The sequence below is a fragment of the Thalassophryne amazonica genome, chromosome 20 (genome assembly GCF_902500255.1).
Source record: "Thalassophryne amazonica chromosome 20, fThaAma1.1, whole genome shotgun sequence".
Lineage (NCBI taxonomy): Eukaryota > Metazoa > Chordata > Actinopteri > Batrachoidiformes > Batrachoididae > Thalassophryne > Thalassophryne amazonica.
Window position 1 is genome coordinate 38569858 of NC_047122.1, and position 14646 is coordinate 38584503.

The 14646-nt window shown below is 39.8% G+C and overlaps 1 protein-coding gene across 2 annotated transcripts; it reads left to right on the forward strand.

The window, feature by feature from the left end:
- The first annotated feature begins 8204 nt into the window (after positions 1-8204).
- rpz2 (rapunzel 2) lies at positions 8205-12033 on the forward strand. Of its 2 annotated transcripts, XM_034160947.1 has the most exons (3): positions 8205-8291; positions 10448-11178; positions 11209-12033. In XM_034160947.1, the coding sequence occupies exons 2-3, from the start codon at positions 10489-10491 to the stop codon at positions 11620-11622; spliced, it is 1104 nt and encodes a 367-aa protein (XP_034016838.1). In that variant the 5' UTR covers positions 8205-8291; positions 10448-10488; the 3' UTR covers positions 11623-12033. The 2 variants fall into 2 exon arrangements, with proteins under 2 accessions (XP_034016838.1, XP_034016837.1); XM_034160946.1 differs by having other exon boundaries at positions 10448-12033.
- The last annotated feature ends 2613 nt before the right edge of the window (positions 12034-14646 follow it).

A 14646-nucleotide genomic window follows, 5' to 3' on the forward strand; every position in this document is an offset into this window, starting at 1 on the left:
TTTGTACAGTCCCTGGAAAAATCTGCAGATGTTTCTCTGTTTCGTATCAAGTATGTGGGGAGTCAAACATTACACAACAGCCTTGTCCTTGTCCTGCTAGACAATATTTGCTTAGCTGTTAATACAGATTTTCTCCCCCAGAAGGTGAAGACCTGATTTTTCTTTAAATACTTAGTTCAGGTAAATCCTGGGGACTGTGGTAGCTTCCGATAATTTACATCAAGCTAAGTCAGGCTGACAAGGTGTCTGCAAATTTTTAAATATATATATATATATATATATATATATATATATATATATATATATACATACAAGGTCTATTAGAAAAGTATCCAACCTTATTATTATTTTTTAAAACCATATGGATTTGAATCACGTGTGATTGCGTCAGACAAGCTTGAACCCTCGTGTGCATGCGTGAGTTTTTCCACGCCTGTCGGTTGCGTCATTCGCCTGTGAGCAGGCTTTGAGTGAGGAGTGGTCCAGCTCCTCGGTGTTGTTTCATTGCCAGGAAGTGGCGGAATGATTTGGGCTTTTTTTCCATCAGAATTTTTTCAGAAACTGTTAGAGACTGGCAGCTGGAAACCATTAGAAAAATTTATCTGGCTTTCGGTGAAAATGTTACAGGCTTGGTAGAGAATAAGGAGTGTTACTGTCGCTTTAAGGACGGCCCCCAGCGGCTGTGGGGCGTGCTCCGAAGCCACCATCGACAGGCTGAACGACCATTTCATTTCTAAACGGATGACTCTCTGGATCCGTGACCATCGTGTGCCATTTCTCTGGTTATCACAAGAGCTGGACTTCAACCATTTTCTGTCAGATTTCACTTTTAACAAGAGATTTTGTCATGGAAAGCCGAGCGGGCCGGGGCGGCATCGCAAGGGGGGGCACAAGCCTGCGAAAAAAAAAGGTAAAAAAAAAAACAAAAAAAAAACCTGTCAAAAATAAATAAATAAATAAATAAAACCGGGGGGGGGGGGGTGTCCTGACGGGGGAGTCCGTGGTTACGTTACGGCAGAGCGCCCCCCCATCTCACCTCTCGCGTTAGGTGAGCAACGCTGCACAGTGCAGAGTTTGTGCAGGGGGAGGGGGGAATCATTCAATGTTTGGACGAGGAGGTGGTCGAAACGGAGTAAGACATAATCATGGATAGGAAACGATCAAAGCCATCAGGTGCACAATTTCGAAAGAAAAAGAAAGGAGAAATGAGCAAAGGAAAAAGGTATGTATTGATTTACGTATTCCCGCAGCTTCACAGTGCTTTAAACTCAGTTCAATAGCGAAGCAAAAACTGCAGCGAAACGAGACGAGTCATTGGATAAATGCTGGGCTTTGTCCCGCCCATCGAACGCTCAGCGTGTCTGGGGGTCTATGGGGCAGTGGGCTGTCCCGGACGCTCAGCTTCTGCATGATGATTGGATGATCTGTCTGAGGCTGAATCCCTTTTTGATTGACAGCGAAATGAGCGAATCAGCGATCTTTTGGTGTAAACATCCGTGGGAGCATTTTTTAATTTTCATTCTGTTCTGAGTTGAACCGGAGATTTTCCTAATCCTCTTAGCGGCATTTTCTTTGTTAAAAATGACTGGCGACAAATCAAGCTCTATTTCTGGTGTGTTTTTTGTAGCTGCTTGTGTTTGGAGACTGACATCAATCACTCTTTCTGACTTCTATCGCAGTTTCTGTCCCTACCGAGCAGCGGGTGCTTAAAGCGACAGTAACACTCCTTATTCTCTACGAAGCCCGTAACATTTTCACTGAAAGCCAGATAAATTTTCTAATGTTTCCAGCTGCCAGTCTCTAACAGTTTCTGAAAAAATTCTGATGGAAAAAAAGCCCAAATCATTCCGCCATTTCCTGGCAATGAAACGACGACGAGGGGGCTGGACCACTCCTCACTCAAAGCCTGCTCACAGGCGAATGACGCAACCGACAGGCGTGGAAAAACTCACGCATGCGCACAAGAGTTCAAGCTTGTCTGACGCAATCACACGATTCAAATCCATATGGTTTTTGAAAAAAATAATAAGGTTGGATACTTTTCTAATAGACCTCGTGTGTGTGTGTGTATATATATATATATATATATATATATATATATATATATGGATGCTTGCAACACATTTCAAAAAAGCTGGGACAGGGGCAACAAAAGACTGGGAAAGTTGATGAATGCTCAAAGAACACCTGTTTTGAACATTCCACAGGTGAACAGGTTAATTGGAAACAGGTGAATGTCATGATTGGGTATTAAAGAAGCATCCCCAAAAGGCTCAGCCGTTCACAAGCAAAGATGGGGCGAGTATCACCACTTTGTGAAAAACTGTGTGGAAAAAATAGTCCAACAGTTTAAGAACAATGTTGCAGGCATCCATTTCAAAATGAGCAAATATTTGCACTAAAACAATAAAGTTTATCAGTTTGAACATTAAATATCTTGTCTTTGTGGCGTATTCATTTGAATATAGGTTGAAGAGGATTTGCAAATCATTGTATTTGTTTTTATTTACATTTTACACAACATCCCAACTTCATTGAAATTGGGGTTTTGTGTGTATATATATATATATATATATATATATATATATATATATATATATATATATATATATATACACACACACACACACACACGAGGTCTGTTAGAAAAGTATCGTACGTTTTTATTTTTTTCAAAAACTATATGGATTTGATTCATATGTTTTTACGTCAGCCAAGCTTGAACCTTCGTGCGCATGCGTGAGTTTTTCCACGCCTGTTGCGTCATTCACCTGTGGGCAGGCTTTGAGTGAGCACTGCTCCACCCCTCTCGTCGTTGTTTCATTGCGAGGAAATGGCGGAATGATTTGGGCTTTTTTTCCATCAGAATTTTTTCAGAAATTGTAAGAGACAGGCAGCTGGAAACCATTCGATACATTTATCTGGCTTTCGGTGAAAATTTTACGGGCTTCACAGAGAATAAGGAGTGTTACTACAGCTTTAAGGACAGCCCACAATGGCACACGGTGCGCCGCGCTCCGAGCTGCCATCGAGAGGCAGAAACCACCACATCATTTCTAAACGGATGGCTGTGTGGAGCCGGGACCGTCGTGTGCAATTTCTCTGGTTATCACAAGAGCTGGACATCAGCCATTTTCAAGCAGATTTCACTTTTAACAAGAGATTTTGTCATGGAAAGCGGACATGCCCAGCTCTCCACAATTTCTCTTATTCTCACTCGACTGGTAAGCACTGAAAGCCGAGATGTCCCAACTTGTCCTCTGGCACTCCGAAACGGAGGTGTTCCTTTGTCTCGCTTCATCAGCGAATCGGTCGTGACGCAGGAAGCCTCCGCGCGGCTTTCCATGACAAAATCTCTTGTTAAAAGTGAAATCTGCCGGAAATTGGCTGATGTCCAGCTCGGAGCGCGGCACGCCGTGCGCCATTGTGGGCCATCCTTAAAGCTGTAGTAACACTCCTTATTATCTGTGAAGCCCGTAAAATTTTCACCAAAAGCCAGATAAATTTTTCGAAAAAATTCTGATGGGAAAAAAAGCCTAAATCATTCCGCCATTTCCTCGCAATGAAACAATGACGAGAGGGGTGGAGCAGTGCTCACTCAAAGCCTGCCCACAGGCGAATGACGCAACTGACAGGCGTGGAAAAACTCGCGCATGCGCACGAAGGTTTAAGCTTGGCTGACGTAAAAACATATGAATCAAATCCATATAGTTTTTGAAAAAAATTAAAAGGTACGATACTTTTCTAACAGACTTCGTATATATATGTACGTGTGTGTGTGTGTGTGTGTGTGTGTGTGTGTGTGTGTGTGTGTGTGTGTGTGTGTGTGTGTGTGCAAAATGTCATCAACAGCACAACCACACATAATAAACCGTATCAACAATGTCATAAATTAATATAATGCAAAAATGTATTGTTTTTGGTAGGTTTTTTTTTATCTAATTTTTTTCCCCCAAATATCTTCCCTTCCTTGGGAAACTGATGCCTCATATGGGCAGATACAACAGGGAATACAACCAGTCTGATGAGAAATCTGGTTGGCGATGTGGTCGGTATGTGTTGGTATCGTTAACTTTGACTTCCTGCCCCAATTTCATGGTGTTTGCGAGTAGATGTGGAGTTTTAGGAAAGATCACGAATGGCAGATAAAATCTTGCAGGGATGAGTCATCCTGGTTAAGACAACCTTTTTCCACATGGAAACAGTAGTTATTCAGGCGGACATTCCATGTTCTTGCACCACAGAATATCCTTTTCCAACCTGGACATCATTTGTTCATAATGTTCGTAGCCCAGATGTCTAGAAATATTTGGTGGATCCCACGGTCTGTAATTTTTTTTTTTTTTTGTTTCCCCCCCTGAGATGTTGTTTCAGTTTACTCAAACAGTAAATGATAGAAACTGGGTGGGATCATCTCTGGTAAAGTTTGAACAAAATAATTATAAGAGTTTTGATATGATTTGCACCAAACTTGTTAGAAAGATTAATAGTCAATGAATGACAAAGTGGTATGTTTTTGATAAAAATTTGTGAAAAGCCAAGGTCACAACCGAAGGTCATTTGGGAACAGTGTCAATACACACAGGTCTATAAGTAGGTGGACAGTGACAGAATTTTTGTTTGTTTTTTTCCTCTGTACATCAGCACAACAAAGCTGAAATGAAAAAAAAAACATGATGTGCATAGACTTTCATATTTAATTCAAGGTGTTTAATAAAAATATATATATATCACTTTAACCATTTAGGAAGAGGCCATAAGTATTTGGATAAACTAAACATAAGGATTATTGTGAATACAAATAATTGTCTTACAGTTTTCTTTAGACAGGTCAGGGGATGGATATATGAAAATTGACTAGTCAATGAATATGTCTGACTTCATTTACATCAATCATTAATAAATACAAACCAAAGCATTGTACTGTTTGTTAAATCTATCTGAAGTAGGCAGTTCTGAAAAACTGGGTGTGCAAATAGCAGACGAGAGAGTAAAGCTGCCAAGACACCAATGAAAACTCTGAAGTAGTTATGGAATTCTATGGGTGTGATTGGAGAAACTGTACAGAGTGCAACTACTGTCTTCTGTATCACCAGTTACAGAACTTCAGATTGGAGTGGCACAAAAACAAATGTTCTTAAAAAGAAAATGTGTAAATTTAGATTTGATCTATGAAAATCATTCTCTGTTTCACTCTATCATGAAGCTGGGACTGGTGATGTAAAAAAGCTAAAATGTTGTTATCCACAGAAACCTCCATCTCCTTCAGAGCAATCATGGGTGTCTTGGTGGTTTCCCTCACTCGTCTCCTTCTTGCATAGTTATGTCCGCCAAGGACATAAAATCAGCGTTAATTTATTTGTCTGTCTGTCTATTAGCAGGATTACGTCAAAACTACTCCATGGACTTTGATGAAATTTTCACAGATATAGTAGGCAGTGGAAGACTCCATTAAATTTTGGAGGTAATCCAGATCTGGATTCTGAATCAAGATTTCACTTTATATAGGCTTTGAGGGATTACGTTAAAAAAATACTTCACAGATTCTCACCAAATTTGCACCAGAAATAGATATCAGGGCATGGAAGACTCCACTGAATTTTGGAGGTTTTCCGGATACAGATTCTGGCTCAGGATTTCACTTTATAGGCTTTTAAGGACTACGTCCTGGATTCTCACCAAATTTGCACCACAAATAGATATTAGGCCATGGAAAACTCATGGTTTTCCATTTTGTGAATTAAATATCACATTGCAACATCTTGATCAGTCGGACCATTCTGGATCCGGATGCATGGGTCACGATGTGAATCACATATAATTTATTTTGAGTCCTCGCCAACCCTTGGTGGATATCAGAAATCTCAGATTGTTCTTGTTGAGAACTGCCATTCCAGAGAAGCTCTTATCTGGCATTTATGAACATTGCCAAAACTCCACAACTGCCCAGGAACACCAGGAAATACACTTTTTTTTCTTTCCTTCTTTCCTTTTCAGTGCAGAAGGTTTCTGGTTCAAACCCCACCCCTACCACATTTCTCCATGTAATGTGGAGTTGCATCAGCAAGGGCATCCGGCGTAAAACTTGTGCCAAAATCAACATGCAGATCCACCTTGGACCTGCTGTGGTGACGCCGAGGGAAAACAAGGTAGCAACCAAAAGGGACTTACTTAGGATTTAAAAGGCATCTTTTGCAATAGTTTTAGTAATTTGGGTTCAAAAATAGTTTCTGTTTCAGCTCATTTGTGTTACATGCATTAAATGTGGCAATAAATAAATCTTTAACTATTTATTTTTATATACTTATGAAGTATTAGTTGAGTGTTCCTGTGACAAACACATGACAAGTGAAGAATTGTTTCTAGACAAAAAGCTTAATAAGCTGCAACTTCAGAATTGTTTCAGGTGGATGATGTAAATTCAGAAGAGATTAAATAACAATACAAAAGACATACCCATTTCCAGAAAAACTGGCTCTTGCCACTACTTTCTGTTTTGGTGTATCTGTGAAACTGCAGTAGTATTATCTTTTGGACAATCAACTGCATGAAATAATGAATTTTTTTAAGTTTGGTGTTTTTACAAATGTACTTCCTATATTTGATATTTCACAGATATAACCTGTCTCCTTTTTGGATTATGGTGTTTTAAAATCAGTCACAAGTTGTATGAATGCAGAAATATGACGGGTGAAAGTAACAAAAATGAAATGATAAAAAATGCAGGTGATGAAAATGCATTAAGTGCATTATCATTAATAACAATACCCAACAGATATTTATCATTAATTGCAAGTCATTTTTCTTGCTACACGGACAATGGCATCAACATCGCAAGGTAAAACTCTTTGTATATTGTGCCTAAGACTCTGTTGAATATATTATCTAGGTTTTTAGATGTTGTTACGCAAGAATTTCGAGTGATGTCACCATTATTTACAATGGGAATTGCCCTGAGCCACGACCTCATCCTGTTCTCATCCTGAACTCATCCATTGTCATGGAAGAAGGTGTCTTGACACTTGCACGCATTTAACCCCCGCACCGCCATGCAATTCATCGTGACAATGCCACCCTCTGTGTTCCCAGCTGGATGCCATGCTTTGTTCCGCTGGACGTTGCATATATAAAATAATTATTTCGTAGCAGATTAATCATTCTCTCTCAGAGTTCGGCTGATGAAAACACCTCTAATCATTTCCATTTGTAATATTTATATTGTAATAACGTGGTAAAACAGTTGCATGTTCATTCGTTTTCATGAGCAGCTGTAAAAGTATGTTTATGATAGATTTAACATCTCATCATAATCGATCAGATGAGCTGTGCTGTGATGTGATGCTCTGACACAATCACTCGCACTGACACTCAGTGTTTTTTAATTGTTTGTGCAATGTTCACATGAAGTTCATATAATTAATGTGTGACAGAGATTTTGAGCATTTCAAAATTTTCTTTCCACACTTGCATGAAGCTGTGCACAGTTTACAATGGTCTGCAAGGTGTTTACTCTCCTGCATGGCAGATTGCGTACCAGTGCGCATATCAAATTTGTTAAAGTGTCAAGGCATATGTCTTAAATTTGGTTTGCATTTATGAAGTTCCACACAGGTGTAATATTTGGAATATTTGTTTTAGCAAGTGTTCAAGGTTCTCATGCATGCAGTTTAATTTTGGTAGTGTAATGTTCATTTGCAGTTGTTGTCATGTGGTTTCTCCGTGTTGTTTCGATTACAGCGCCTCTCTCTGGCGTGCAAAAGGGATTATGTGATACATCAATTGGGCAAATTGGCAGTGAAATGTGGGTATGTCACACAGGATGTAAACTTGCTTAGTGGGCATGTCTCACAAGTCAAACAGGAGTTCAGGTGTAACATATGTCACGGGTGTCTAAAGCGAGCACTTTCAGGCCTAAATTTGTCTCATTTCAAAATAGCTTCTACAGACACAGAATTATGGCATTTTTGACACTGTTTACCACAGCTCTCTGACCATTTTGGCCTACAGTTTTTTTAACACTCCAAAAATGTGAACCCTTTAAGACTATCTTTTGTCGTCCAGTCTGTCTTTGGAGGGTGTGGTTACCACAGTCTGCGGGTGCTGCTTGTAGCCGCAGTGCCTCTGGAATGGATTTCTCTCATCCAATAAGCTTCAGAAAAACATGAGTCACTTCCTCGTCTGTATCCTTATAAGGCAAAAGGGGGCGGTCCTTGTTTGACAAGCGAGGAAAACGGTGGAAAGGAAAGTCCGACGGTTTGTATAGTCAGAGACATATAGCAGTTTTATATCTGGTGAGTACACGTATATAGCCTGTGATTTTATTTTTATTTTATTATGCTCGGTAAACCCAGTAGCAGTTGGATTATGTGCGAAGGATAAGTCAACGTTAAGCGATGACGTCACAGTAGACGACGGTATCTTGTGTGTTTTTGAGAATCAGGAAATGAAGGCGACGGGCTCAAAACAGAAAATACAACAGCGAAAAATTCAAATTAAAGGCTTTAAACAGCTGCTGTAGGTTATTTAAAGTGCTACTGAGGTTGCATCTTATTAAGCTTTTGCCTGTTTCGAATGTTTCTTGTGTTTTTTCAAGACACACCCACTGTTGTTATGTTTGAAATGATTAACATGGAAACTGATAAGTATGGTTTACATTGGTTTTGGATCTGTGGTCTTACAAAGGAGCAGCTGGCTAAGGGTAAATCTTTACATAAAAAGATTAATTAATTAGTGCAGTAATAACCGTGTACGATATGTTTAGTATTAATAGCTAAGGGTGTTCATGTTAACTTAATTCATGCATTATTTAATCATAAAGATACTGCACACAATAAATAATTAATAAATTCAGTTAACTCTTAGTTAACTGTTAATTGATACTTAATTACTGCATTAGTTGTTGCTTCTGAATACCTCTTAAAAATAATCATACATACTTGTGGGTAATTTTAAACTTTATTACAAAATTAAAACTCAAAGATCTTTGTATTTACCACCAGGGGGCATAGTTGCTTTGTTTTTAATGTAATTAATCATCCTGAAATTCCGCTTCCTTTCAGCTCTGTGTAATACTAGCTTATACAATACAAGACATGTTGGTAAAAGCAACAGAGTGTCAGATGACACCATATGCACATGTAGGCTGTTGGCCCAAAACCTCTACAGTTACTATTCACATTACTTTTATCATGAGACCTATGAAGGCTTCAATCATGTGCAGTGTTCTGTACAGGTCCCAACCCCGTTTGGGAGAAGTTCAGGTTACGGTTGTTCAAGGCCTGTTTGTATGAGCTACAGTCAATGCCAGTGCCATTTCTTCAATGATGAAATCAGCCTTGTGTAATGCACTAGCAAACAGACGTGCCAAAAGAATAGCCACCATACGGTATATGACTGGACTTACTGTCCATACACAACTGTAAGTGTCAGAAAAATAGTTGATACGTGATCCATATAGGTTCAGACCTCGAGCAAAAGCTTTCTTTTTGTATTAGTTTTACAAGAAACATTTGAGACCCTTTACGATCAGTCAGTTAGTGCCCTGGTTTATGAAAATGCTGAATGGATAGCTAGTATGTCTGGGTCTAGATGCCAAGCAATGGTCATTTGTTGTTGGTGGCCAGTGTCTAGTGGTAGTGTTGGGAAAAAAAACATTACAGGAAGCTTGGTGGGGCGAATGGTTAACACAAGGACATCCAGCATCAAACTTGTGCCAAATTAACATGCTGATCGGTATCAGGTGGTATGGTGACTTAGTGGTTAGTACTGATTACTCACAGCAAGAAATTCGTGGAATTGCTTCCTGCCCTTTCTGTGTGGAATTTGCAAGTTCTCCCTGTGTTTGCCCGGGTTTCCTCCCCCAATGAAAAACAGGTTTATTTAGGGTCTGCTCCTTTCTCTACTTCTGACAAAGGCAGCGTTTCTGCATCTGGAGTTGGTCCCCGGATGCCGGACTGTGGTAGCCCACTGCTCCTAGTGGTTGGATTGTGCCTAACTGTAATTAGGATGAATTAAATGCAGAGGATGAATTTTGTTGTATCTATGTTCAGTGACAATAAAGGTCCTTGCTTCCTTTCATCATATCTACTGTGCTGACCTCTTAGGACAGGGGTGGCCAAGTTCAGTCCTCGAGAGCCACCTTCCTGACACTCTTAGTTGTCTCCCTGCTCCAACACACCTGAATCCAATGAAAGACTCGTTAGCAGACTTTTAATGAGCCTTTCATTGGATTCAGGTGTGTTGAAGCAGGGAGACAACTAAGAGTGTCAGGAAGGTGGCTCTCGAGGACCGAACTTGGCCACACCTGTCTTAGGAAAATATAGGAGAAGCCAAAATGATTTACTTTTTGTTGTTAGTGTTTTGGTTTCATACATTTTTAGTTTGTGCATATGAATGGAGGGTATGAATTCACTTTTACAGAACATATTGTTCTCTTTTATCTTTCCAGCCTTCAGACACTCATTTGCGTGGGCTTCAAGAAAAGCAATCATGGCTGATGCTGCACAGATTAAGAAAACCGCAGCTAAGGTGCTCTGCTGTGTGGAAAAGGTCTCCTCCTTCGCCTCTTCTATCGACCCTCTCTTTGGGATTGTCTCCTCTCTGGTTGGGGTAGCTCGCAAGGGCCTCTTGGATGAAGAAGGCCACCCTCTGGATAAAGACTTCCAGGAAATTAACACCAAACTGGAGAGCATCTCAAAAAAGAACCACCAGTGCCTGAAACAGATCCGCATTGATGAAGTGAATGAAACCTTTGGCAAGTATGAAGAGTTCATCAAGCACCAGTATTCTGCCTTCACTAACATGGTAGTGCAGATTAAGAAAGATCCAGACAACGCTGAGCGCTATATGGATAACTTTAAAAATATTTATGAGAGAGACAAGAGTGACGTGAGTTTGGATGTGTACTACCGAGGTGTGATGGGTACCAGCACACTGTTTGGAAGGTCGCTGCTGAAGGTCTACATGGACCACTGTAATGGTGACCAAGAGATTATGGAGCACCGATGTTCACACATCACTCACTTGTTCCACATGGGCCTCATCACACTCATGGGTTACAGAGCGGTAACAGAGGATGATGAAGATGAGGTTCGTGAGAAATGGTCCAAAAGGGTAGCGGACATCCAGAAGAAAATGCAGGAGGCTCTCAGTCAGTGCAAGAATGGGACAGCCTCTGAAATACTGCCTACCAATGGGATGTCATCTAAAACATCGCCCACCAATGGGATGTCATCTGAAAAGCCGCTCACCAGTGAGAAAGCATCTGAAAAGCCGCTCACCAGTGAGAAAGCATCTGAAAAGCCGCTCACCAGTGAGAAAGCATCTGAAACATCGCCCACCAGTGGAGTGTTGTCTGAATCGCCGCCCACCAGTGGAGTGTTGTCTGAATCGCCGCCCACCAGTGGAGTGTTGTCTGAATCGCCGCCCACCAGTGGAGTGTTGTCTGAATCGCCGCCCACCAGTGGAGTGTTGTCTGAAACGCCGCCCACCAGTGGAGTGTTGTCTGAAACACAGCCTATCAGTGGGAAGTCCTCTGGAACAAAACCCAAAAGTAGGAAGCTTTTTCAGCCTTTCAGTGGGAAGTTCTTTGCAAAATCACCCTTCAGTGGGAAGTCCTCATGAACATGGACCAAGAGAGTAAAAGTCCTGTGAGTTTGGTGGCAGCGACATCTGTACTTATAGCTGTGGCCCAAATAAACCCTGTTGGAATCAGGTCCATTCCATCCAAATCCAAGTCTGGAACTTCCAAGTCCAAGTTCTCATGATCCAAGTCTGAGTTTGAATCCTTGCCATTCAAGTCCAAGTTTGAGTGCCAAATAAAACCATCTAAAATTATTAACAAGGAAAGACAAACACAAAGTTACAGTATTTTAAATTGATATATTGCCTGAATTATTGTTTATCGAAAAGAGAAAGTTGAATGTGGACTCAGATGATAAAGACTTGGACTTGGCTTGTGAGAACTTCAACTTTGATGAAGTGGACTTGCCAAAAACACAATAAATAAATAAAATGTCAGCCTATATATGTAATGCAAAAAACATTTTATCCACTAGTTTGAGGATTTATGTCTATTTTGTACTGGAACATGTTAATGATTCTTCCGTGTTGTATGTCATTTGTGTTTCCAAGAGACCACTTACATTTGCATATTACAACTGTTTTATGTTGCATGCATATAAATGCTGATGATTTATGCAATCTCTTCAAATAAAAAGTATAAATTAAATGATTAAATGCTATTTGTGTGAAATTATTTAGCACCAATAATATGTAATAACAGTGTGCAGTAAAATTAAAGTTTTTTTGCAAAAATATAGAATTATTTCAGTTTACGTGGAATGAGAAAAGACAGGCAGGTCAAAGTGTCAGGAGGCCGTGAATATCAGTAGTACTTCTTCAGGCTGCTCTCTAGTACAACCTGAAAATTTGTAGGATCCGTTGTAAGTTGCTGGACATTATAGTTGGTCTATTATACACAGCAACTGTGAGTAGAATGGGGAGTCCCTCACTTCTTACTAGTGAATTCTGGTGTTCCTCAGGGATGTGTTGTAGATCCTACTCTGTTCACTTAGAATGGACTGGGTGTTGAGTTAGGTCGTGGAATCAGAGGGTGCTTTTGTTGGCAAGGAAAGATTGACCAACCTTGACTTTGAAATCAACTCTGCATCACTTGAGAAGTTGGAGCATCTGGGTGTCATTGTCCTGCATAGTTGAAGAGGAAGATCTAGACCTTAAATAATTTACTGGATTTGTCCATCAGACGTGTATTTGTTTTTGAGAAAAGTGTTGAACTTGGTTGTCGCCGGTTGTAGCACTTACATTCATATCTCTGGTTCCTGGGCTATTGAGACAGATACTCCTGGGAAGAGCATAGCGTGTGATGAGGTCACTGGACAGAGATGTCCAGAATATGTGAGATTCCTATTCTGAGTCTCCATTCACCTGGAAAATGCCAAATGACCACGTATAACCTGGCAGTAGGTGATAAATTTTACGTTTGGTAGGTGGGTAGTCAACTGGTGATGTGCCCTGGTGGTTACCACCAAAGTAGTACCACAGTGAGATGGATCCTGCCACGCGCTGCACCGTCAGATGCTCCCAAATTTTACCTGACAGAATTAAAAGCTGCCTTGTATTTAATATTATGAAGCGCCAGGCCGCAAATTAATTTTTCCTGAATCTTTCAGGCAGTACAGACTTGCCCAATCAGAGATCAGTGCGCGAACATGACGTCTTGCATATATTAAAATATCGGCGCACGAACATGCTGTCATTCTTATTCATGAATGACATGCTTATTCTCATGCTTATTCCCACCTTTGTCAAAACATGAAAAATAGCACTACAAAACATTATGCACGTGGTTGACTTAGAAATATTAACACGTGCATTTGTTTACATTTTGGGCTTAGTTCTTTTTCGAGGTTGCATATAGCCCCAATTTAATCGTTTGAATTCGAGATCCGTTAACATGGATCAAAATGATATTCATAAATTCCAATTGCGTGAGTGGTTTTTTTTCTATTTCAACTGAGTTTGCTCAACTGAAGGTTTTTTTTTATTATTATTATTTCAAATTATGATTGTTTTTTCCCAATAAAAAAGGATATTTATAAAATCCAATCACGTGAGTGTTTTTTTTTTATTTCAACTGAGTTCGCTCAGTTGAAGTTTTTTTTTTTTTTTCCAAATTATGAGTTTTTTTCCCCAATCAAAATGATGTCCATGAATGCTGAAACTAAAAACTATGCAGAAGTAGACCTAATAAATATCTTAAAATTGTTTGTCCAACACAAAACACGTGGCTACACGTTGCGTTAATAAGCCACTTATTATTATTATTACTATTATTATCATCTTTGCCTATATGCTGGAATAAGGGATAGAACTCTTCAAATTATTGTTCATTACTTCCCATTTCAATTATATTCACAGATGAAATGTTCGCTCACAGTCTTTGATCTGGCGATTTGCGCAATTTATAGCTGCACATGAAGGTATTTTTTAACAAAATTACAAAGAATAAAGTTGCGTGCGCCTCATTACAGATCAATAGAAAAGAGCGTTCAGGAGCGGAACATAGGAGTGGTAATATGGCGGCCGGTTTGCTTAAAAAATATTGGCCAATGAGCTGGCCTCCATTTTGGAGTGAGATTTCCCACTCCTAAACGACCAATAGGAGAACAGCAGAAAAAAATTATTGTCTACATTTGTAATGTAATGTTAAAATACTATTTAGTCTGCTACTTTTCCATGCTGGTAAAATTGTTCAAAACCAATACAACCAACTTAAAAAAAAATTACCATGTAAAATGGCAGATTATTGTAAATTCTTACCCAGTTAAAATCTGTCTCATGTTCCTCTTCCCCACAGTAGCAGCAAAGGTTTGTAAGGTCATCTGTATAAAATATAAATAAAGAAGACCAAGAGAAATCAGAGATTTCTGACATCCGCCAATCCGGATCCAGATCACCTCCAAAATTCAGTGGAGTCTTCCATGCCCTAATATCCGTCTGTGGTGCAAATTTGGTGAGAATCTGTGGATTAGTTTTGACGTAATCCTTCAAAGCCTATAAAGTGAAAATCTTGATTCTGAATGCAGATCTGGGGTCACAGACCAAACGGTCCCACCTAAAAATTGG

Excerpts from the sequence above, each read along its gene's own strand:
- rpz2 (XM_034160946.1), top strand. The coding sequence starts at position 10,489 with ATGGCTGATGCTGCACAGATTAAGAAAACCGCAGCTAAGGTGCTCTGC.